The following is a 26,339-nucleotide window of genomic DNA, read 5'->3' as shown; positions in this document are numbered from 1 at the left end:
GAGACAGATGGTGCAGGATCATTGGGCAGGATGGAAACAGTTAGGCAGATATGGAGACAGATGGGTCAGGATGAAGACATATGGTGCAGGATCATGGGGCGGGATGGAGACAGAAGGGACAGGATCATGGGGCAGGATGCGGACACGTGGTGCAGGATAATGGGCAGGATGGAGACAGATGCAACAGGGTCATGGGGCAGGATGGAGATACATGATGCAGGATCATGGGGCAGGATGGAGATACATGATGCAGGATCATGGGGCAGGATGGAGATAGGGAGGTAAAGACAGATGGGATAGGATGGATATAGATGGGGCAGGATCACGAGGCAGGATGCAGACATGTAGTGCAGGATCATGGGCAGGATGGAGACAGATGTGACAGGGTCATGGGGCAGGATGGAGATACATGGTGCAGGATCATGGGGCAGGATGGAGACACATGGTGCAGGATCATAGGGCAGGATGGAGACACATGGTGCAGGATCATGGGGCAGGATGGAGACACATGGTGCAGGATCATGGGGCAGGATGGATATGATGGAGAAAGATAGGGCAGGACCATGGGACAGATGGGGCAGAATGGAGACAGATGGGGCAGGACGGGGAGATCATATGGGGCAGGATGGGACAGATCAGTATTGTAGTATTTGGTCACTATGTGGTGGTAATATACAATCTGGCCATGGTGTGGCTGTATTTGTTCCTTGTATTTGCTATTATTGAGGTATTGTTGGTCATTTTAACCCCTTAACGACCGCCAATACACCTTTTAACGGCGGCAATTAAGGGTGTATAGCACCCCGCAGAGTCGGATTTTCTCTGGGGTCTCAGTTGCCGGGGGTAGCCGAGACCCCAGACAACATGATTCGGGTCAGTTTTTACCGACCCCCAGGTTGCGATCGCATAACCTTTTACCGGCAGCCGTAGAAAAGAAAAAAACGCGTTTTCCCATTTAATTTCTCTGTCCTCCGATGTGATCGCACATCAGAGGACAGACAAATCGGAATCCCGATCACCCCGGATACTCATCCGTCTCCCCGATGCTCCTCGTGGCTCTCGATGGGCACCACCATCGGAAAAAAATGGGCGCATGCGCTGTGCGCCCACCTGCCGGCACCCGGTAGATCTTTGGGGTCTCAGCTGCCGGGGGTAGCCGAGACCCCAAAGAACATGATCGGGGTCAGTTTTTACCGACCCCTGTTTTGCGATCGCTGGTAATTAACCGTTTACCGGCGACCGCAAAAAAAAAAAGCGGTGTGTCATTCTCTGTCCTCTGATGTGATCGCACATCAGAGGTCAGAGAAATAGGGGGATCGGGGACCCTGTTATACTTACCGATGTCCCTTGGTCCTCCTGCTTCCTCTTCTGGCCGCCAGCATCTTCTTCCAGGAATAAAATGGCGGGCGCATGCACAGTGCGCTCGTCGTGGTCTGCCTCTTGTTTTATTTTGGTCACTGTGAGATCCTATCACAGTGATCAAAATAGAAAAAAATAATAAATACCTCCCCCCCCTTTATCACCCCCTTAGTTAGGAAAAACAATTTAAAAAAGTATGTATTTCTATTTTCCAATTAGGGTTAGGGTTGGGGCTAAAGTTAGGGCTAGGGTTGGGGCTAAAGTTAGGGTTAGGGTTGGGACTAAAGTTGGGGTTAGGGTTGGGGCTAAAGTTAGGGTTAGGCCATGTTCACACGTTCCTGATTTCCCTGCTGTTTTTTCTGCACTAAAAACCGCAGCTCTTGGCAGAAAACGCAGGTGCGTTTTTTGGTGCGTTTTTGGTGTGTTTTTTTATGCGGTTTTTAGTGCGGTTTTTTATGCAGTTTTCTCTGCAGAGTCTGTGTGTTTTCTAGGAAGTTTTTTAGGGTTAAAATGGCTGAAAATACCTTAACCCTACCCCTAACCCTACCCCTACCCCTAACCCTAACCCTACCCCTAACCCTACCCCTTCTTTATTTTATTATTGTTACTACCTATGGGGGTGATAAAGGGGGGAGGTCATTTACTTTTTTTTATTTTGATCACTGTGAGGTTATCGCAGTGATCAAAATGTGCCTGGAACGAATCTGCCGGCCGGCAGATTCGGCGGGCGCACTGCGCATGCACCCGCCATTTTGGAAGATGGCGGCGCCCAGGGAGAAGACGGACGGACGGACACCGGGAGGCCCGGTAAGTATAAGGGGGGGAGATGAGGGCATGGGGGGGGGCGTCGGAGCACGGGGGGTGGCATCGGAGCATGGGGGGGTGGAATTGGGGCATGGGGGGACAGCCACACTCCGCCCACGCACTTCCTGCTGCAGCGGTTCTGCACCACAAACCGCAGAAAACCCGCAGATATTTTTTTCGTCTGCGGGTTTTACTGCGGGTTTGACCCTCACAATGGAGGTCAATGGGTGCGGAACCGCTGCAGTTCCGCACAAAGAAGTGACATGGTCCTTCTTTTTTACCGCAGCTATTCAGCGCGGCTTTTTTAGTGAATTTCCGCAATGTGGGCTGTTGTGAATTCTGTGGCCAAGCTCCCTCCTGTGGTCGGTAGTGGTACTTCGGCTGGTTCTGTCTATGAGCTTCCTTTGGTGGATGAGAGTGGTACTGCAGCTTCTGAGTTTCCTTCCTCAGGTGAGAGGTTAAGTCGTTAGGTGCTGCTCTATTTGACTCCACCTGGTGCTTTGATCCTGGCCTCCAGTCAATGTTCTAGTATTGGTCTTGCTTTCTCCTGGATCGTTCCTGTGGCCTGTCTATCCTGCATAAGCTAAGTTTTGCTTGTGTTATTTTTTGTTTGCTATTTTTTCTGTCCAGCTTGCTATATAAATTCCTATGCCTGCTGGTCTGAATGAGTCTATGTCTTTGGCCATTCAGATCGGTCGACGCTTGCGTGAGCGTAAATCTGTGCACCATTTGGCGGTATTATCTGAGCATAAACCTGAGCCTATGCAGTGCGATAGGACTTTGACCAGAGCTGAAAGGCAAGAACACAGACGTCAGAATGGGCTGTGTTTCTACTGTGGTGATTCCACTCAAGCTATCTCCGATTGTCCTAAGCGCACTAAGTGGTTCGCTAGGTCTGCCACCATTGGTACGGTACAGTCGAAATTTCTTTTGTCCGTTACTTTGATCTGCTCTTTGTCTTCCTATTCTGTCATGGCATTTCTGGATTCAAGCGCTGCCCTGAATTTGATGGACTTGGAGTATGCTAGGCGCTGTGGGTTTGTCTTGGAGCCCTTGCAGTGTCCTATTCCATTGAGAGGAATTGATGCTACGCCTTTGGCCAAGAATAAGCCTCAGTATTGGACCCAGCTGACCATGTGCATGGCTCCTGCGCACCAGGAGGATATTCGCTTTCTGGTGTTGCATAATCTGCATGATGTGGTCGTGTTGGGGTTGCCATGGCTACAAGTCCATAACCCAGTATTAGATTGGAAATCTATGTCTGTGTCCAGCTGGGGTTGTCAGGGGGTACATGGTGATGTTCCATCTCTGTCTATTTCATCATCCACCCCTTCTGAGGTCCCAGAGTTCTTGTCTGATTACCGGAATGTATTCGATGAGCCCAAGTCCAATGCCCTACCTCCGCATAGGGATTGTGATTGTGCTATCGATTTGATTCCTGGTAGTAAGTTTCCTAAGGGTCGACTGTTTAATTTATCTGTACCTGAGCACGCCGCTATGCGGAGTTACGTAAAGGAGTCCTTGGAGAAGGGTCATATTCGCCCGTCATCGTCGCCATTGGGAGCGGGGTTCTTTTTTGTGGCCAAGAAGGATGGTTCGCTGAGACCTTGTATTGATTACCGCCTTCTAAACAAAATTACGGTCAAATTTCAGTACCCCTTGCCGCTGCTGTCTGATTTGTTTGCTCGGATTAAGGGGGCTAGTTGGTTCACCAAGATAGATCTTCGTGGTGCATATAATCTTGTGCGTATTAAACGGGGCGATGAATGGAAAACAGCATTTAATACGCCCGAAGGCCATTTTGAGTACCTGGTTATGCCATTCGGGCTTTCTAATGCTCCATCAGTGTTTCAGTCCTTTATGCATGACATCTTCCGAGAGTACCTGGATAAATTCCTGATTGTATACTTGGATGATATTTTGGTCTTCTCGGATGATTGGGAGTCTCATGTGAAGCAGGTCAGAATGGTGTTCCAGGTCCTGCGTGCGAATTCTTTGTTTGTGAAGGGGTCAAAGTGTCTCTTTGGTGTTCAGAAGGTTTCATTTTTGGGGTTCATTTTTTCTCCTTCTACTATCGAGATGGACCCTGTTAAAGTTCAGGCCATTTATGATTGGACTCAGCCAACATCTCTGAAGAGTCTGCAGAAGTTCCTGGGCTTTGCTAATTTTTATCGTCGCTTCATCAATAATTTTTCTAGTATTGCTAAACCGTTGACTGATTTAACCAAGAAGGGTGCTGATGTGGTCAATTGGTCTTCTGCTGCTGTGGAAGCTTTTCAGGAGTTGAAGCGTCGTTTTTCTTCTGCCCCTCTGTTGTGCCAACCAGATGTTTCGCTTCCGTTCCAGGTCGAGGTTGATGCTTCTGAAATTGGAGCAGGGGCGGTTTTGTCGCAGAGAAGTTCTGATTGCTCGGTGATGAAACCATGCGCCTTCTTTTCCAGGAAGTTTTCGCCTGCTGAGCGAAATTATGATGTTGGCAATCGAGAGTTGCTAGCCATGAAGTGGGCATTCGAGGAGTGGCGTCATTGGCTTGAAGGAGCTAAGCATCGTGTGGTGGTCTTGACTGATCACAAGAACTTGACTTATCTCGAGTCTGCAAAACGGTTGAATCCTAGACAGGCTCGTTGGTCGCTGTTTTTCTCCCGTTTTGACTTTGTGGTTTCGTACCTTCCGGGCTCTAAAAATGTGAAGGCGGATGCCCTGTCTAGGAGTTTTGTGCACGATTCTCCGGGTTTGCCTGAGCCGGCGGGTATTCTCAAAGAGGGGGTAATATTGTCTGCCATCTCCCCTGATTTGCGGCGGGTGCTGCAAAAATTTCAGGCTAATAGACCTGACCGTTGCCCAGCGGAGAAACTGTTTGTCCCTGATAGGTGGACGAATAAAGTTATCTCTGAGGTTCATTGTTCGGTGTTGGCTGGTCATCCTGGAATCTTTGGTACCAGAGAGTTAGTGGCTAGATCCTTTTGGTGGCCGTCTCTGTCGCGGGATGTGCGTTCTTTTGTGCAGTCCTGTGGGATTTGTGCTCGGGCTAAGCCCTGCTGTTCTCATGCCAGTGGGTTGCTTTTGCCCTTGCCGGTCCCGAAGAGGCCTTGGACACATATCTCTATGGATTTTATTTCGGATCTCCCCGTCTCTCAAAGAATGTCGGTCATTTGGGTGGTTTGTGATCGCTTCTCTAAGATGGTCCATTTGGTGCCCTTGTCTAAATTGCCTTCCTCCTCTGATTTGGTGCCATTGTTTTTCCAGCATGTGGTTCGTTTACATGGCATTCCAGAGAACATCGTTTCTGACAGAGGTTCCCAGTTTGTTTCGAGGTTTTGGCGAGCCTTTTGTGCTAGGATGGGCATTGATTTGTCTTTTTCCTCGGCTTTCCATCCTCAGACAAATGGCCAGACTGAACGAACCAATCAGACCTTGGAAACATATCTGAGATGTTTTGTTTCTGCTGATCAGGATGATTGGGTGTCCTTTTTGCCTTTGGCTGAGTTCGCCCTTAATAATCGGGCCAGCTCGGCTACTTTGGTTTCGCCGTTTTTCTGCAATTCTGGGTTCCACCCTCGTTTCTCTTCAGGGCAGGTTGAGTCTTCGGACTGTCCTGGTGTGGATACTGTGGTGGATAGGTTGCAGCAGATTTGGACTCATGTAGTGGACAATTTGACTTTGTCCCAGGAGAAGGCTCAACGTTTCGCTAACCGCAGGCGCTGTGTGGGTCCCCGACTTCGTGTTGGGGATTTAGTTTGGTTGTCATCTCGTCATATTCCTATGAAGGTTTCCTCTCCTAAGTTTAAGCCTCGTTTCATTAGTCCGTATAGGATTTCTGAGGTTCTTAATCATATGTCTTTTCGTTTGATTCTTCCTGCTTCTTTTTCCATCCATAACGTGTTCCATAAGTCATTGTTGCGGAGATACGTGGCACCTGTGGCTCCATCTATTGATCCTCCTGCTCCGGTTTTGGTTGAAGGGGAGTTGGAGTATATAGTGGAGAAGATTTTGGATTCTCGTGTTTCGAGACGGAAACTCCAGTATCTGGTTAAGTGGCAAGGTTATGGTCAGGAAGATAATTCCTGGGTCTTTGCCTCTGATGTCCATGCTGCCGATCTGGTTCGTGCCTTTCATGTGGCTCATCCTGGTCGGCCTGGGGGCTCTGGTGAGGGTTCGGTGACCCCTCCTCAAGGGGGGGTACTGTTGTGAATTCTGTGGCCAAGCTCCCTCCTGTGGTCGTGAGTGGTACTTCGGCTGGTTCTGTCTATGAGCTTCCTTTGGTGGATGAGAGTGGTACTGCGGCTTCTGAGTTTCCTTCCTCAGGTGAGAGGTTAAGTCGTTAGGTGCTGCTCTATTTGACTCCACCTGGTGCTTTGATCCTGGCCTCCAGTCAATGTTCTAGTATTGGTCTTGCTTTCTCCTGGATCGTTCCTGTGGCCTGTCTATCCTGCATAAGCTAAGTTTTGCTTGTGTTATTTTTTGTTTGCTATTTTTTCTGTCCAGCTTGCTATATTGGTTTTTCTTGCTTGCTGGAAGCTCTGGGACGCACCGTTAGTCGGTGCGGAGGGTCTTTTTGCCCCCTCTGCATGGTTGTTTGTAGGGTTTTGTGTTGACCGCAAAGCAATCTTTCCTATCTTCGGTCTGTTCAGTAAGTTGGGCCTCACTTTGCTAAATCTATTTCATCTCTGCGTTTGTATTTTCATCTCAACTCACAGTCATTATATGTGGGGGGCTGCCTTTTCCTTTGGGGTATTTCTCTGAGGCAAGCTAGGCTTATTTTTCTTTCTTGGGGCTAGCTAGTTTCTCAGGCTGTGCTCGAGGTGCATAGGTCTGGTCAGGAGCGCTCCACGGCTACCTCTAGTGTGGTTGGATAGGATTAGGGATTGCGGTCAGCAGAGTTCCCACGTCTCAGAGCTCGTCCTATGTTTTTGGGTAATTGTCAGGTCACTTTGTGTGCTCTGAACTTCAAGGTCCATTGTGGTTCTGAATTACCTGTTCATAACAGTGGGCACAGCGGTTCCTGTTTTCCATAGGGTACATTGTACTGTACCCTGCATGGAAAACAGCTGCGGACCCGCAGCGGCAAAATCGCAGCGGTTCCGCAGTAAAAAACGCATTGTGTGAACATGGCCTTAGGGTTGATGCTAAAGTTAGGGTTAGGTTTGGAGCTAAATTTAGGGTTAGGACTAAAATTAGGGTTAGATTTGGGATTAGGGTTAGGGTTGGGATTAGGGTTTGGGTTGGTATTAGGGTTGGCATTAGGGTTAGGGTTGGCATTAGGGTTATGTTTGGGATTAGGGTTAGGTTTGGGATTGGGGTTAGGGTTGGCATTAGGGTTACATTTGGGATTAGGGTTAGGTTTGGGATTAGGGTTAGGGGTGTATTGGGATTAGGGTTGGGATTAGGGTTAGGTTTGGGCTGAGATTATGATTAGGGGTGTGTTGGGCTTAGGGATTTGATTATGGTTAGGATTAGGGTTAGGGGTGTTTTGGCATTAGGGTTGTGATTAGGGTTATGGTTAGGGTTGGGATTAGGGTTAGGGGTGTTTTGGGGTTAGGGTTTTGATTAGGGTTATAGATTTGGTTGGAATTAGGGTTAGGGGTGTGTTGGGGTTAGGGTTGGAGTTAGAATTGGAGGGTTTCCACTGTTTAGGTACATCAGGGGGTCTCCAAACGCGACAGCCAATTTTGCGCTCAAAAATATGGGGTATCAGCATACTCAGGACTAATTGGACAACAAGTTTTGGGGTCCAGTTTCTCCTGTTAACCTTGCAAAAATAAAAAAAAAATTGGGGCCTAAAAAATCATTTTTGTGGAAAAAAATGATTTTTTATTTTCACGGCTCTGCGTCAAACTTCTGTGAAGCACTTTGGCATTCAAAGTTCTCACCACACATCTAGATAAGTTAAATGGGGGGTGTAGTTTCCAAAATAGGGTCACTTGTGGGGGGTTTCTACTGTTTAGGTACATCAGGGGCTCTGAAAATGCAACATGAAACCCGCAGACCATTCCATCAAAGTCTGCATTTTAAAACGTCACTACTTCCCTTCCGAGCCCTGATGTGTGCCCAAACAGTGGTCCCCCCCACATATGGAGTATCAGTGTACTCAGGACAAATTGGCAACAAATTTTGGAGTCCAATTTCTCCTGTTACCCTTGAGAAAATAAAAAACTGCGAGCTAAAAAATCATTTTTGAGAAAAAAAAAAAAGGATTTTTTATTTTACACGGCTCTACGTTATAAATTTCTATGAAGCACTTGGGGGGTCAAAGTGCTCAACACACATCTAGATAAGTTCCGTAATGGGTCTAGTTTCCAAAATGAGGTCACTTGTGGGGGGTTTCCACTGTTTAGTCACATCAGGGGCTCTCCAAACGCGCCACTTGGCGTCCGATCTCAATTTCAGCCAATTCTGCATTGAAAAAGTACTCAGTGCAAATTGCACAACAACTATTGCAGTCTAATTTCTCCTGTTATCCTTGTGAAAATAAAAATTTAGGGGCGAAAACATCATTTCTGTAGAAAAAATGTGATTTTTTATTTTCACGGCTCTACGTTATAAACTTCTGTGAAGCACTTGGGGCTTCAAAGTGCTCACCCCACATCTAGATAAGTTCCTTAAGGGGTCTAGATTCCAAAATTGGGTCACTTGTGGGGGGTTTCCACTGTTTAGGCATATCAGGGGCTCTCCAAAGGCGACATGGCGTCCGATCTCAATTCCAGGCAATTCTGCATTAAAAAAGTCAAACGCTGCTCCTTCTCTTCCAAGCCCTACCGTGCGCCCAAACAGTGGTTTACCCCCACATATATGGTATCGGCGTATTCAGGAGAAATTGCAAATTTTGTCGTTCATTTTCTCTTTTTACACTTGTGAAAATAAAAAAGATTGGTTCTGAAGTAAAATGTTTGCCAAAAAAGATAAATGTAAATTTTTTCCTTCCACATTGTTTCAGTTCCTGTGAAGCACGTAAAGGGTTAATAAACTTCTTGAATGTGGTTTTGAGTACCTTGAGGGGTGTAGTTTTTAGAATGGTGTCAAGTTTGGGTATTTTCTGTCATGTACACCCCTCAAAGTGACTTTAAATGTGAGGTGGTCCCTAAAAAAAATGGCTTTGTAAATTTTGTTGTAAAAATGAGAAATTGCTGGTCAACTTTTAACCCTTACAACTTCCTAACAAAAAAATGTTGTTTCCAAAATTGTGCTGATGTAAAGTAGACATGTGGGAAATGTTATTTATTAACTATTTTGTGTGACATATCTCTCTGATTTAAGGGCATAAAAATTCAAAGTTTGAAAATTGCAAAATTTTAAAAATTTTCGCGACATTTCCATTTTTTTTCATAAATAATCTCAAGTCATATAAAAAAAATGTTACCACTACCATGAAGTACAATATGTCACGAAAAAACAATCTCAGAATCAGCGGGATCCGTTAAAGCGTTCCAGGGTTATAACCTCATAAAGTGACACTGGTCAGAAATGTAAAAATTGGCTCTGTCATTAAGTACCAAATTGGCTCTGTTACTAAGGGGTTAAACATTTAAAAATAAAAATATACCTAAATTGTGTTGGATATTTTAACAAATTATTAATAGGTTAGAGTAGAGTAGTGGTCGGCCAAAAGATTCTACCTTGTCGTGGTTGCGGATTAGAAAACAAAAAAACAAAAGCTGCCGGCTATATGTGTGATCTGGTGATGGGAACTGTTAATGTGTGATTGGTGAAAACATGGTGCAGAAATGGACTTTTTCCAAGAGAGGGCGATGAAACTGTGGACAGTTCGAGGGGTGGAAGCGGGGCTGGGGTGGAGCCTGGGCGGAGTCTCAAGGAGGCCTCAAAAATGTTGCCAGTATGGGGCCCCGAAATTCCTAGTGGCAGCCCTGAACTAGTGGTTTGGGTGGTAGCATATTGTATGGGGCATCTTGTAATATCATAATGTGTGTGGAGGATAATGGGGGAATATTGTACTGTGTGTGGGGGCCAAGAAAGGGGCACTATACTATGAGAGTAACATGTTTCAGTCACAAACCCCCTAAATATCACATTTTATAACACCCCCACAATCTGTGACTCTTCAGGGTAAATCGCTCTCTCCCCATTGGATTAGAGCTGATACTATGAAGCTAAAGTGACTAAACAGACTTTCTGTCACCTCCATAAAGGGGCACTTTTCCGTGTTTGTCAGAACTGTCCGAGGATTATTAGAGGTGATAGTTTCCCCCCAATTAGAAGGGACACCTGTGGATATTGGGGTCTTTACCTGCTACAGTTCTGGTGTGGAGCCTCCACCCGCAGAGCCGCACTCCACATAGAGAATAATGGAGCCTCCAGCACCGACCTCCACCCGCAGTTTCGCACTCTTCATATATGGCCACACTCTGTGCGCACAGGACCTGTGATGAGGTCACAGGAGGGGAGGAGTCAGGGGTCACATGATCAGGGGCCTCAGGGTATGCAGGACTGGTTGTCATGGTGCTGGATGAGGGGAAGTTTATGTGTGGGGTCAAGAGGGGTTTACAGTGTGGATGTAGCAGAGCCGTGTGTACTAGCTGTGCAGAGCCTTGTGTGTACTTAGTGGAGCCATCTGTGTATGAGGTGTATGGAGCAGAGCAGCGTGTGTACATAGTGGAGTCCTGTGTGTGTGCGAGGTTTGCGGAGCCATGTGTGTAGTTTGTGGAGCTGTGTGGGTATGAGGTGTACGGAGTGGAGCCGTGTGTGTACGGAGTGGAGCCACATGTGTACAAGGTGTATGGAGCAGAGTTGTGTGTGTACGAGGAGTACGGAGCGGAGCCGTGTGTGTACAGAGCGGAGCCGTGTGTGAGATGTATACGGAACAGAGCCCTGTGTGTACGAGGTGTACAGAGCGGAGCCATGTGTGTACGGTGGGAGCTTTGTTCCACCATGTTTTAGCTCGTTTAATATGTAGATTTTGTATAAAACAATGATTGGATCCATCTGAATATTCCATGTTTTGTTCTCCAATATTTCCTCTCTATTATTCCCATCTGTGTATTATCATCTTGTGTCTTTTTCCTTCTCCCTAATATTATACTCTGCTCCGCACATGGCGTCTTGCTAAAGACCATCGATTACAAAGCCCAGGAACGGTCTTGGCTCGGACAAATAAATCCAGTTTCCATTAACGAAGCACCAACAACTTTTTAAAGAACTCAAAATATGGTGGAACAGAGCTTTCCTGAAAATTATCTCCCCAAACAATGAATACTGAGACGATGGCGGATACGTGTGAGAATTTATTTTCTTATTGAGGACCAGGAGATCATCAATAACTGGGAAAGGATTTGCAATAACAGCTCAAAGAAATTCATGGAACTTCTCATTGAGTTTAATAGCAAGACAGTAATAATTATAAGGGATAACTGAGGAGTCTTTTTGCGAGGAAAAAGACCCCTACAGGACACAGTTTAAGTGGTAAACTCTATATTATATCACACGGTGATTCAAACAGGTGCAGGGAAAAACTCAAGTCGAAAATACTTGGTATAAATATTAAATGCAGCTTAAGGCTATGTGCACGTAGGAAATGTGGTGCAGAATTTTCTGCACAAAATCCGCATTTCCTGGCAGAATCCGCAGCTGCGGATTTGCCGTGGAATTGATGCGGATTTTGTGCGGATTTTCTGTAGCTTTTGCCACTGCGGATTTCTATCATGGAGGGGTGCAGAAACGCTGCAAATAAGCACAAAAGAAGTGACATGCACTTGTTTTAAATTCACAGCAATTCCGCACTGATTTTACCGCATGATCTGCACAACTTTTTTTTCTACTCATTGATTTACATTGTACTGTAAATCACAGTGCGGATCTGCAGTCTTTCTGCGCGGAAAAATCCGCTGCGGATACGCACAAAATCCGCATCGTGTGCAGATAGCCTACAGTCTGTAGGAAACTTCAGGGTGAAACTTGACACGAGTAAGTCCTTGTTTATTCCGTAGACAGATAAATATACTTATAAGCCAGTTCAAATAATGTCTTAACTCATTCAGGGAGGCCTGGGTATGAATCTCAGGTATTTGCAGAGCAGCAGCCGCACAGGTTGCACCAATGGTATGTCCGCCCATGAGCAACAGCTTACATGTCCAACAAATGCAGATGGGAGCAACACAAGCAGCCAGAAGCAGGAGGAATACTTGAAACCGGTGAATTCAGCAGAAACTCAGAGAGCAGAGTAGCAGGATCTCCACAAAGGTTCACAGGAGCAGGTAGAAAGCCAAGAAGCCACCAGGGTCAGGAGCTGGACATAGGCAGAATATACTAGCACAGGCTAAAGGCTGAGGTGGAGTTATAAAGCAGGAAGACATGGGGCACATGGGACAAAAGACACCATCTTGAAAGAGGGCAGGAGTGCCCAAAAGGTAATCAAAAAATGTTCAGAGCCCTGACATTACTCCCTCATTAGAAGCAGCCTCAGGATGATCCTGGACCAGGTTTCTCAGGGAATCCCTGAAGAAAACAAGAAATCTTCTGTTGTGCATTGATGTTTTCCACATGTTCCCAAGAGTCTTCCTCAGGGATATACCCCTGCCATCTTATCAGATATTGGAGCCAATTCCTGCGAATCATAGAATCAATAATTTCTTCCAACGCAAATTGTTCTTGCCTATCACCACAGGCTGCGGAGGTGGCACAACCCGTCCCTAGAAGGTGTTAGGAGATACAGAATTTAGTAAGGAAATATGGAAAACTGGGTGTACCTTCATAGTCCTAGGCAGCTTCAGACAGCAGGCCACAGAGCTCACAATACCATTGATCTTGAAAGGGCCGATGAATTTCTGTCCAAGTTTCTGTGAAAGAACGTTCAATTTCAGATTTTTAGTGGATAACCACACGGAAACTCCTACCTTGAACATAGGTGCCCGGTTTACGGAATCTATCAGCCGATCTCTGGTAACATTCCTAAGCTGTGGTCAAAGATTTCTTCAGAACATCCAGATTTTGCATCATCGTTGTCAGCCTTTCCTCTACAGCCGGAACCGGAGCATTAATTGAAGACCTAGGTAAGAAAGTATGATGGTAACCCAGATTGGCAAAGAAAGGTGTGAATTTAGTGGAGGCACTCTGAGAATTGTTATATGAGAATTCAGCTAACGGCAGTAACTCCAGCCAATCTGTTATGATCCGGTGACCTTGGAGCAGCATGAGAACTTTCACTGGAGAAGGTGGCCACTATACTGACCGCAATCCTGAACTTAACACCGCTACTAGAAGTAGCCGTGGAGTGTACCTAACACACCTAGACACCTCGTCACAGCCGGAGGACTAAATTCCCCTAAAGATGGAAATAGGAATACTATCTTGCCTCAGAGCAGATCCCCAAAGGATAGACAGCCCCCCACAAATATTGGCGGTGAGTCGGAGAGGAAAAAACATACACAGGCAGAAAAACAGGATTTAGCACAGGAGGCCACTCTAGCTAGATAGGACAGAGTTCTGTGCGGTCAGTATTAAAACCCTTCAAAAATATCCACAGCAGAATATACAAAAACTTCCTACATCTAACTAAAGATGTAGGAGCGTATATCTGCAACTCCAGTGAATCCTACAATCAGAGCAGGAATACAAACAAAAACAAGCACACAGCAGTGTGCCACAGAAACAAAAACCAAACACTTATCTTTGCTGAATTTGGCAGCAAGCAGGAGAAGCCAGAAAGTGATCCAACATTTCACAAGGAACATTGACAACTGGCAAGGGCTAATGAATCCTGCACACCTAAGTATCCCAGTCAGAATTGTAATCAGCAGATACACCTGGCCAGGACTGCGACTCAGAGACAACTGCATTCCCACCTACAACCACTGGAGGGAACCCAAGAGCAGAATTCACAACAGTACCCCCCCCCCCTTGAGGATGGGTCACCGAACCCTCACCAGGGCCCCCAGGACGATCAGGACGAGCCAGATGAAAGGCACGGACCAAATCAGCAGCATGGACATCAGAGGCAAAAACCCAAGAATTATCCTCCTGGCCATAACCCTTCCATTTGACCAGGTACTGAAGCTTCCGCCTCGAAAAACGGGAATCCAAAATCTTCTCAACAACATATTCCAACTCCCCATCAACCAACACAGGGGCCGGAGGATCAACAGAGGGAACAACGGGCTCCACATATTTCCGCAACAAAGATCTATGGAAGACATTATGGATAGCAAAAGAGGCCGGAAGCGCCAGTCGAAAAGACACCGGATTAATAATCTCAGAAATCCTATAAGGACCAATAAACCGAGGCTTAAACTTGGGAGAAGAAACCTTCATAGGAACATGACGGGAAGACAACCAGACCAGATCCCCAACGCGAAGCCGGGACCCAACACACCGACGACGATTAGCAAAACGTTGAGCCTCCTCTTGAGACAACACCAACTTGTCCACCACATGAGCCCAAATCTGCTGCAACCTGTCCACCACAGAATCCACACCAGGACAGTCAGAAGGCTCAACCTGCCCAGAAGAAAAACGAGAATGAAAACCAAAATTACAAAAGAAAGGCGAAACCAAGGTAGCAGAACTAGCCCGATTATTAAGGGCAAACTCGGCCAATGGCAAGAAAGCCACCCAATCATCCTGATCAGCAGACACAAAGCATCTCAAGTCTCTAAGTCTCCAAGGTCTGATTAGTTCGCTCAGTCTGGCCATTTGTCTGAGGATGAAATGCAGAAGAAAAAGACAAATCAATGCCCAGCCTAGCACAAAAGGCCCGCCAAAACCTAGAAACAAACTGGGAACCTCTGTCGGACACAATATTCTCCAGAATACCATGCAAACGAACCACATGCTGAAAAAACAATGGAACCAAATCTGAAGAGGAAGGCAATTTAGGCAAAGACACCAAATGAACCATCTTAGAGAACCGGTTACAAACAACCCAGATAACAGACATCTTCTGGGAGACCGGGAGATCAGAAATAAAATCCATCGAAATATGCGTCCAGGGCCTCTCAGGGACTGGCAATGGCAAAAGCAACCCACTAGCACGGGAACAACAAGGCTTGGCCCGCGCACAAGTCCCACAGGACTGCACAAAAGAACGCACATCACACGACAATGAAGGCCACCAAAAGGACCTACCAACCAAATCTCTGGTACCAAAAATGCCAGGATGACCAGCCAACACGGAACAGTGAACCTCAGGAATCACTCTACTAGTCCATCTGTCAGGAACAAACAGTTTCCCCACAGGACAGCGGTCAGGTTTGTCAGCTTGAAATTCCTGAAGAACCTGTCGTAAATCAGGGGAAATGACAGAAAGGACCACCCCCTCTTTCAGAATACCGACCGGCTCTAAGACCTCAGGAGAATCAGGCAAAAAACTCCTAGAGAGGGCATCAGCCTTAATATTCCTAGAACCCGGAAGGTACGAGACCACGAAATCAAAACGGGAAAAAAACAAGGACCATCGAGCCTGTCTAGGATTCAGCCGTTTAGCAGACTCGAGGTAAATCAAATTCTTATGATCTGTCAAGACCACAATACGGTGCTTAGCTCCCTCAAGCCAATGTCGCCACTCCTCAAACGCCCACTTCATAGCCAACAACTCCCGATTGCCGACATCATAACTGCGTTCAGCAGGCGAAAACTTACGGGAAAAGAAGGCACACGGTTTCATTAAGGAACCAACAGGATCCCTCTGAGACAAAACGGCCCCTGCCCCAATCTCAGAAGCATCAACCTCAACCTGAAACGGAAGAGAAACATCCAGTTGGCGCAACACTGGAGCAGAAGTAAATCGACGTTTAAGCTCCTGAAAGGCAGAGACAGCCGCAGAGGACCAATTCGCCACATCAGCGCCTTTCTTCGTCAAATCGGTCAAGGGTTTAACCACGCTGGAAAGATTAGCAATGAAACGGCGATAAAAATTTGCAAAACCCAAAAATTTCTGAAGGCTCTTCACGGATGTGGGCTGAATCCAATCATGAATGGCCTGAACCTTAACCGGATCCATCTCTACAGACGAGGGAGAAAAAATAAAGCCCAAAAAAGAAACCTTCTGCACCCCAAAGAGACACTTAGACCCTTTCACAAACCATTGTCACGGAGGATCTGAAATACCATCCTGACCTGTTGCACATGAGACTCCCAATCATCGGAAAAAATCAAAATATCGTCCAAATATACAATCAAGAATTTATCAAGATAAGGCCGGAAGATATCATGCACGAAGGACTGAAAAACAGATGGAGCATTAGAGAGTCCGAATGGCATCACAAGGTATTCAAAATGGCCTTCGGGCGTGTTAAACGCAGTTTTCCATTCATCACCCTGCTTAATACGAACAAGATTATATGCCCCTCGAATGTCAATCTTCGTAAACCAACTAGCTCCCTTAATCTTAGCAAACAAATCGGAAAGCAAAGGTAAAGGGTATTGAAACTTGACCGTGATTTTATTCAAGAGGCGATAATCTATACAGGGTCTCAAGGAACCATCTTTTTTAGCAACAAAAAAGAACTCCGCTCCCAACGGTGAAGAAGATGGTCGAATATGCAATTTCTCCAAAGACTCCTTAATATAGCTCCGCATGGCGGTATGTTCAGGCACAGACAGGTTGAAAAGTCGACCCTTAGGAAACTTACAGCCTGGAATCAAGTCAATAGCACAATCGCAGTCCCTGTGCGGTGGAAGGAAACTGGACTTGGGCTCATCGAATACATCCTGAAAATCAGACAAAAACTCTGGAATTTCAGAAGAGGAGATTGACATCAAAGGAACATCATTATGAACCCCCTGACAACCCCAACTAGTCACAGACATGGACTTCCAATCCAACACAGGATTATGTACCTGCAACCACGGAAAACCCAGCACAATAGCATCATGCAAGTTATGCAACACCAGAAATCGACAATCTTCCTGATGGGCTGGCGCCATGCGCATGGTCACCTGTGTCCAAAACTGGGGCTTATTTTTAGCCAAGGGTGTAGCACCAATGCCCCTTAAAGGAATAAGGTTCTGCAAAGGCTGCAAGGGAAAACCACAAAGCTTGGCAAACTCAAAGTCCATTAAATTCAAGGCGGCGCCTGAATCCACAAACGCCATGACAGAAAATGATGACAATGAGCAGATCAAGGACACAGATAACACAAATTTAGGTTGTACAGTACTGATGGTAATTGAACTGGCGATCCTCTTTGTCCGCTTAGGGCAGACAGAAATGACATGAGAAGCGTCGCCACAATAATAACACAACCTATTTTGATGTCTGAAACCTTGTCGTTCCGTTCTAGACAGAATTCTATCACACTGCATAGGCTCAGGAATTTGCTCTGAGGATAACGCCACAGCGCGCGCAGTTCTGCGCTCCCGCAAGCGTCGGTCAATCTGAATGGCCAGAGACATAGAATCACTCAGACCTGAAGGCGTGGGAAACCCCACCATAACATTTTTAACAGATTCAAAAAGCCCCCTTCCGAAAATGTCCGCCAAAGCATCATTATTCCATTTAGTCAACACAGACCATTTTCTGAATTTCTGACAATACAATTCTGCCGCCTCTTGACCCTGAGACAGGGCCAACAAGGTTTTCTTAGCTTGATCCACAGAATTAGGTTCATCATATAATAATCCCAAAGCATGAAAAAAGGAGTCAATATTAAGCAAAGCCGGATTCCCAGATTCCAGGGAAAACGCCCAATCCTGCGGGTCGCCACGCAGCAGGGAGATTACGATTTTTACCTGCTGAATGGAATCACCAGATGATCGAGGTCTCAGAGCAAAAAAACAGTTTACAGTTGTTTTTAAAACTCAAAAATTTAGACCTGTCACCAGAAAACAAATCAGGAGTAGGAATCTTCGGTTCTAAAGCAGGAGTCTGAACAATATTATTATTATTATTATTATTATTATACATTTTTATAGCGCCATTTATTCCATGGCGCTTTACATGTGAATACGGGGCAAATATAGACAAATACATTAAACATGAGCAGATAACAAGGCACACGAGTACATAAGGAGGGAGGACCCTGCCCGCGAGGGCTCACAGTCTGCAGGGGGTGGGTGAGGATACACTAGGAGAGGGAAGAGCTGGCTGTGCGGCTGTTCAGTAGGTTGAGGATCACTGCAGGCTGTAGGCTTGTCGGAAGAGATGAGTCTTCAGGTTCTTTTTGAAGGTTTCTATGGTAGGCGCAAGTCTGATGTGTTGGGGTAGAGAGTTCCAGAGTATGGGGGAAGCACGGGAGAAGTCTTGGATGCGGTTATGGGAAGAAGAGATGAGAGGGGAGTAGAGAAGGAGGTCTTGGGAGGACCGGAGGTCGCGTGTAGGTAGGTACCGGGAGACCATGTCACAGATGTATGGAGGAGACAGGTTGTGGATGGCTTTGTATGTCAGTGTGAGGGTTTTGAACTGGAGTCTCTGGGCGATAGGAAGCCAGTGAAGGGCTTGACACAGGGGAGAGGCTGGGGAATAGCGGGGGGACAGGTGGATTAGTCGGGCAGCAGAGTGTAGGATGGATTGGAGTGGTGCCAGAGTGCTAGAGGGGAGTCCAGAGAGTAGGAGGTTGCAGTAGTCGAGGCGGGAGATGATAAGGGCATGCACTAGCGTTTTTGCAGTGTTGCGGTCAAGGAAAGCACGGATCCGGGAAATATTTTTGAGTTTGAGACGACAGGAGGAGGCAAGGGCTTGGATATGTGGCTTGAAAGAGAGGGCAGAGTCGAGGATCACCCCGAGGCACCGGGCGTGTGGGACTGGGGATAGTGAGCAGCCATTGACATTGATGGATAGGTCTGGTGGAGGGGTAGAGTGAGATGGGGGAAAGATGATGAATTCTGTTTTGTCCATGTTCAGTTGTAGAAAGCGAGCAGAAAAGAAGGCTGAAATGGCAGACAGACAGTGCGGGATTTTGGTAAGCAAGGAGGAGAGGTCAGGTCCGGAGAGGTAGATCTGCGTGTCGTCAGCGTAGAGATGGTACTGCATACCGTGGGATTCTATGAGCTGTCCCAGGCCGAAAGTGTAGATGGAGAAGAGTAGGGGTCCTAGAACAGAGCCTTGAGGAACACCGACTGACAAGGGGCGAAGTGAGGAGGTGGTGTGGGGGAGGGAGACACTGAATGTTCGGTCTGTCAGATATGACGAGATCCAGGAAAGGGCCAAGTCTGTGATGCCAAGGGATGAGAGGATTTGTAGCAAAAGGGAGTGGTCTACAGTGTCAAAGGCAGAAGACAAGTCCAGGAGAAGGAGGACAGAGTAGTGTCGCTTGCTCCTGGCAGTTAGTAGGTCATTGGTGACTTTAGTTAGGGCAGTTTCAGTTGAGTGATGGGAACGGAAGCCTGATTGTAACCGATCAAAGAGGGAGCAGGAGGAGAAGTGGGAGGACAGTTCAAGATGGACGTGTTGCTCCAGCAATTTGGAGACATAAGGGAGAAGAGATATCGGGCGATAGCTAGACACAGAGGATGGGTCGAGGGAGGGCTTTTTGAGGATGGGTGTGATCTTGGCATGCTTGAAGGATGAGGGAAAGACACCTGTTGTGAGTGAGAGGTTGAAGAGGTGCGTTAGGGTTGGGATGAAGACCGTGGAAAGGTTAGTGATGAGGTGGGATGGGAGCGGGTCAAGCGTGCAGGTGGTGAGGTGTGATCTTGACAGGAGGGTGGAGAGCTGATCTTCTGTCATGGTGGAGAAGCTGGTTTTGGAGGAGCAGGGTTGAGCAGCTAAGAGGGGCAGTGGGCGCTGTGGGCCAAAGCTTTCTCTGATCGTATCGATCTTCTGTTTAAAGAAAGAGGCGAAGTCATCAGCAGAAATGAGGGGGGAAGGAGGAGGTGCGGGGGGACGGAGTAGAGAATTGAAAGTGTTGAAAAGCTGTTTAGGGTTGTGGGACAGGGAGGATATGAGGGATGAGAAGTAAGTTTGTTTTGCGGCAGTGAGCGCAGACTTGAAGCTGGCGAGGGACTGCTTGTATGCAGTGAAGTGGTCGGCAGAGTGGGATCGCTTCCATCTCCGCTCAGCAATCCTGGAAGCCCGTCTCAATTCTTTGGTCAGGCTGGTCAGCCAGGGCTGCCTGTTAATTGTACGAGTTTTACTATGCATGAGTGGGGCGGCCGAATCGAGTGTTGTTGTTATTGTGGTGTTATAAAAAGTGGCAGCAGCATCTGTGTCATGAAGGGAAGCTATGTCTGTGAGAGGGAGAAGGGACTCAGAGAGTGATTGTAAGTTGAGATGTTTGAGATTTCGGCGAGGGTGAGTGAGTTTGTGGAGTGGGGGTTGCACACTAGGAGAGGAGAGGGACGAGAATGTCAGTAGGTTGTGGTCAGACAGGGGGAGGGGTGTGTTAGTGAGGTTAGTAAGGGAGCAGAGGCGGGTGAAGATGAGGTCCAGCGTGTGGCCATCTTTGTGAGTGGCCTCAGAGGACCATTGAGTGAGGCCAAAGGAGGCAGTCAGTGATAAAAGTTTAGAGGTAGCTGAGGTGAAAGTGTCAATAATGGGGACATTGAAATCACCCATGATGATAGTGGGGATGTCAACAGAGAGGAAATGAAGTAGCCAGGTGGTGAAGTGGTCGAGAAAGGTGGAGATGGCTAGTTCTGGGGGGCGGTAGATGACAGCCAGCTGGAGGTTGGAGGGGGTATAGATGCGGACAGAGTGCACCTCAAACGAGGGAAGAGTAGCGGAGGGTGGTAGCGGGATTGGAGTAAAGGAGCAGGTGTCGGACAGGAGCAAGCCAACTCCTCCACCGCGTTTGTTGCTGGGGCGAGGGGTGTGAGAGAGGTGGAATCCGCCATAGGAGAGCGCAGCTGGAGAGGCCGAGTCAGAGGGGGTGAGCCAGGTTTCAGTGAGGCCGAGGAAGGAGAGTTTGTTGGTGATGAAGAGGTCATGGATAAATGGCAGTTTGTTGCAGATGGAGCGTGCGTTCCATAGTGCTCCAAGTAGGGGGAGCGGGGGAGTGGGGGCTGGATGAATGGGTATGAGGTTGTCGTGGTTGGGAAAACGTGCGGAGGATCGTGGCAGGGGGTTAGAAACGAGTGTGGGGATGAATTGGGGAGGGCCGGGATTTGGGGATATGTCACCAGCAATGAGGAGTAACAGACAGATCATTAGAAGGTGGGAGCAGGATAGGACATGATGTGGCCGTGTGTGTCTGGAGAAAAAGGATTGTATGTGGAGGAACAGTTCTGAGGGGAAGGTGAGATGGCTGGGGAGTATGGAGGAAGAAATGACTAGTTCCTTACTAGGTGGAGTGATTGCAGGAGATTGTAAGAAGGAAAGTAGTATGGGGGTGAAAGAGAATAGAAACCAAAACATTATAGTGGTTGGTGTTCTGTTACCTTCCAGTCAATTCCAGTCCAATTCCAACAATATAATCAGAAATACCCTGCACCCTAGCAGCAAGCTGGTCTACACAAGAAGCTAATTCCTGAACATTCATGCTTGCACCAGGCTCCTCAGCCACCCAGATATTAAGAGGGAAGAGAACATAAAACAGACTGGAGGAAAAAAAATGGCTCAAGAGCTTTCTTCCCTTCTTCTGAGATGCATTTAACTCATTGTTGGCCAGTTGTACTGTTATGATCCGGTGACCTTGGAGCAGCATGAGAACTTTCACTGGAGAAGGTGGCCACTATACTGACCGCAATCCTGAACTTAACACCGCAACTAGAAGTAGCCGTGGAGTGTACCTAACACACCTAGACACCTCGTCACAGATGGAGGACTAAATACCCCTAAAGATGGAAATAGGAATACTATCTTGCCTCAGAGCAGATCCCCAAGGGATAGACAGCCCCCCACAAATATTGGCGGTGAGTCGGAGAGGAAAAAACATACACAGGCAGAAAAACAGGATTTAGCACAGGAGGCCACTCTAGCTAGATAGGACAGGATAGGACAGAGTTCTGTGCAGTCAGTATTAAAACCCTTCAAAAATATCCACAGCAGAATATACAAAAACTTCCTACATCTAACTAAAGATGTAGGAGCGTATATCTGCAACTCCAGTGAATCCTACAATCAGAGCAGGAATACAAACAAAAACAAGCACACAGCAGTGTGCCACAGAAATAAAAACCAAACACTTATCTTTGCTGAATTTGGCAGCAAGCAGGAGAAGCCAGAAAGTGATCCAACACTTCACAAGGAACATTGACAAAGGGCAAGGGCTAATGAATCCTGCACACCTAAATATCCCAGTCAGAATTGTAATCAGCAGATACACCTGGCCAGGACTGCGACTCAGAGACAACTGCATTCCCACCTACAACCACTGGAGGAAACCCAAGAGCAGAATTCACAACACCAATCATCCTGGAGATGCCTGACGTAGCGTTGTAGATACTGTTCCAAAATCTGGTTGGTATGCTCAGTCTTTCCATTTGTCTGGGGATGAAAAGTGGAAAAAAGACAGACCCTAATAATGAGTGCAGAGCAAAACCCTTTCTAGAATCTTGAGATGAACTGCACTGCATGGTCAGAAATGATCTCATCCGGAGGCCCCATGCAGCCGAAAAACATTCTGTATTCCCAAGTTCACTGTATCCTTGGCTGAGGGGAGACCATTGCATGGAACAAATTGAGTGGCCTTAGTCAAGTGATCCACCACCACTAGGGTCGTATTTGCAGCGCCCCAGAGTCCTGGTCGTTGCAGTAATGTCGCTCTGCCACTAAGGGGAGTGATGTTATGTCTGATTGCACTAAAGGAGTTCACCTGACCAGGTATCACAGTCACACATTACACTTCACACTCCGGCCACCAGGGGGAGCAAAAGGCACTATGTATTAGGCCACTCCTCACACTCTGGTAAAACTGGGGGTTGGATAGGAAGTTAGGGAGAATGCAGCCTGGGAGAGCTCCAAGGAGGACTTGTCAGGGGCGGGTTCCTGGCAGGTACCTAGCAGAAAGGACAGAACGTGACGGAGCCGCGCCTGCACTACCTTGCAGCGGCATCCTAAGAAAGGACACGAAGCTAAGTATATTGTGGAGAAGTGAGAAACGAGATCACAGCACAAGGAGATAGAACCAGTAGGAGTCGTACCCCGAGAACAGCAACATCCTACTGAGGCGCGTAGCCGGTGGCCGGAACGCCGAGGAAGTAACTGATTCCAAGCATTACTTCAAACAGCGGCAGGACAGTTGATTACAGGTTGGCTGTCTACCTTAAATCACCTAAGCAGACATAGGGGGCAAACATGGAGAGGGGTGTCTCTAGGGTCCCAGAATAGCTCCGAGCGTACCCGTCCTACGGGTGCGTCCTAGCCAGATAAACTTGGGGGACGGAGAAGTGAAAGAACTGATACGAGAGTTGTGAGGACTATCCCGTGGTGCTCAGCATGGAAGGACTACAACACACAGGCCCTGCGTCTGGGGGCGCTCCATATTCATGCCCCCTGATTTAGTTAGCTCCACAAAGAAGTCCATCGAGATAGACCCCCATGGCCAGAACAAAACAGGTAATGGTTGCAGAAGACCTGTAGGTGACACAAGTTTTGTAACAAGCACATACCTCGCTAGAAAGAACATAGTCCTTAGAATCCTTCAGGCAAGTTGGCCACCAGAAAAATTGGCTTAGGAACTTATGTGTCTTCTGTACCCTCCTGTTACCAGCCAACGTAGAGTCATGGAGAAAGAGAAGCGTGCGCACCACTATATGAGGTACCAGGGTAGGCTCCAACACCATTATCAATAATAAGAAGAAACCCGGCACTCAACTTTGAAGTGATCAATCTGGTAATTTAATATGATTCACTGTAGTAGTCAAAAACAGTTTTGGTCTTACATCAGACCTTCTTCGGTTACTACAAAAATAACACAAATGATATTCAAAGAAAGTATATTCAACAAAATGACAAAATTCAAGGTCCAATAATAGAGGCAAAGAACATAAGATGACTGCCAAAACCACAGTAGCTTCTAACATAAACTTCATCAGAATGACATTTGAAATATATGAGAGAACAACAAGAGAAGAGACAACGGTGCAAGGGCCAGAGAAGTGAGACCAAGAGTATAATGGTGATAGTAATATTGGGGTAGCACATGCCAAGTTACAGTTTTCCTATTGGTTTCATAATGCCAATAGGTGCAGTAGCAGATCACTGGATCTAAAGTAAAAAAAGGTCCGGTTCAAAACAAGGAAAATGAAATAATGGTGCGGGATATAGAGAAATTTAACATACCCAGGGGACTGTGTATCCTGGAAAAACAGAGTAATAAAGCCTGCAAAGAGTTGTAGATTGTGGTGAGTAGTCGCTCTCAAAAAAAAAAAAAAGGCCATGTAAAAGTTCCTTAGCGGTGGTGGTAAGAGACCTGATGAGGTGACTAACCTGATTGCTGCTAGATGAGGAGTATGGCGTGCCGCAGTGGCTAGGAGAGGACGCGGTGTTACAATAAAGCCTGCAGGAATAAGACAACTCAGATATGAAAACACATTGTAAAAGAATGCTACAGTATAGCCATTAGTGTCTTTTTGACACGGACTGTCCCCCTAATAGTATGGTATATTACACAGGGCTGTGAAGTCGGTAAGCCACAGTTGCGACTCCGACTCCTGGATTTTATCAGGTTCCGACTCCGGCTAAGACTGTAATATACCATACTATTAGGGGGACACACCGTGTCAAAAAGACATCAAATCCTTTGTCATCACATTTCTTTGTCATGTCAATCAGCGGCCCTTCTGCCCACCCCTTCCCTTCCTAAGCACATGGATCACGCTCTCTCACATAGGACTAGCGCTGGACACCGCGTCCTCTCCTAGCTACTGCGGCATACCATTCTCCTCATCTAGCAGCAATCAGGTTAGTCACCGCATCGGGTCTCTTACCATCACCGCTAAGGAACTTTTACATGGCTATTTTTTTTAGAGCGGCTGCTCACCACAGTCTGCATCTCTTTGCAGGCTTCATTACTCTATTTTTCCAGGATACACAGTCCCCTGGGTATGTTAAATTTCTCCTCTATATACCGCACCATTATTTTATTTTCCTTGTTTTGAATTGGCCCTTTTTTCACTTTAGATCCAGTGATCTGCTACTGCACCTTTTGGCATTATCAAACCAATAGGAACACTGTTACTTGGTATATGCCACCCCAATTTTACTATCACCATTATACTCTTGGTCTCACTTTTCTGGCCCTTTGAAGTTTATGTTAGAAGCTACTGTAGTTTTGGCATTCATCTTGTGTTCTTTGCCTCTATTATTGGAACTTGAATTTTGTCATTTTGTTGTATATACTTTCTTTGAATATCATTTGTGTTATTTTTGTAGTAACTGAAGAAGGTCTGAAACTTTTTTTGACTACTACAGTGAATCATATTAAATTACCAGATTGATCACTTCAAAGTTGAGTGCCTGATTTCTTCTTATTATTAACTTAGGGTCATGGACCAACTTGAGGATCTGCAAACAGACTGCCTTGGGGACGTAGATACGTCGATCTTTGAACCACATGCTGCCCCTAAGGACATGATTGATTGTTGTGAATTCTGTGGTCAAGCTCCCTCCTGTGGTCATGAGTGGTACTTCAGCTGGTTCTGTCTATGAGCTTCCTCTGGTGGATGTGAGTGGGGCTGTGGCTTCTGAGTTTCCTTCCTCAGGTGACGAGGTTAAGTCATTAGGTGCTGCTCTATTTAACTCCACCTAGTTCTTTGTTCCTGGCCTCCAGTCAATGTTCCAGTATTGGTCTTGCTCTCTCCTGGATCGTTCTTGTGGCCTGTCTGCCCTGCATAAGCTAAGTTCTGCTTGTGTTACTTTTGTTTGCTATTTTTTCTGTCCAGCTTGCTATATTGGTTTTTCTTGCTTGCTGGAAGCTCTGGGACGCAGAGGGAGCACCTCCGTGCCGTTAGTCGGTACGGAGGGTCTTTTTGCGCCCTCTGCGTGGTTGTTTGTAGGTTTTTGTGCTGACCGCAAAGCTATCTTTCCTATCCTCGGTCTATTCAGTAAGTCGGGCCTCACTTTGCTAAAACCTATTTCATCTCTGTGTTTGTATTTTCATCTTTACTCACAGTCATTATATGTGGGGGGCTGCCTTTTCCTTTGGGGAATTTCTCTGAGGCAAGGTAGGCTTATTTTTCTATCTTCAGGGCTAGCTAGTTTCTCAGGCTGTGCCCGAGGCGCCTAGGTCTGGTCAGGAGCACTCCACGGCTACCTCTAGTGTGGTGTGATAGGATTAGGGATTGCGGTCAGCAGAGTTCCCATGTCTCAGAGCTTATCCTACGTTATTAGTAACTATCAGGTCACTTGTGTG

The 26,339-nt window shown here is 46.8% G+C and overlaps 2 protein-coding genes across 2 annotated transcripts in view; both read right to left on the bottom strand.

Annotated features, from left to right (window-relative positions):
• The window catches only part of LOC138663614 (oocyte zinc finger protein XlCOF6-like), a 38,325-nt gene extending 27,792 nt beyond the window's left edge, over positions 1–10,533 (bottom strand). Inside the window, exon 1 of the mRNA XM_069749885.1 lies at positions 10,406–10,533. Within this exon, the coding sequence (XP_069605986.1) occupies positions 10,406–10,455 (50 nt within the window). The 5' untranslated portion in view covers positions 10,456–10,533. The remainder of the gene's footprint in view (positions 1–10,405) is intronic.
• The window catches only part of LOC138666502 (zinc finger protein 721-like), a 513,630-nt gene that overhangs the window by 403,777 nt on the left and 83,514 nt on the right, over positions 1–26,339 (bottom strand). The gene's annotated exons all lie outside the window — the stretch shown is intronic.

This window comes from Ranitomeya imitator, chromosome 2, assembly GCF_032444005.1.
Source record: "Ranitomeya imitator isolate aRanImi1 chromosome 2, aRanImi1.pri, whole genome shotgun sequence".
Taxonomy (NCBI): Eukaryota; Metazoa; Chordata; class Amphibia; order Anura; family Dendrobatidae; genus Ranitomeya; species Ranitomeya imitator.
Note: the sequence above shows the minus strand (reverse complement) of the source record. Positions and strands in the feature narration are given on the sequence as shown.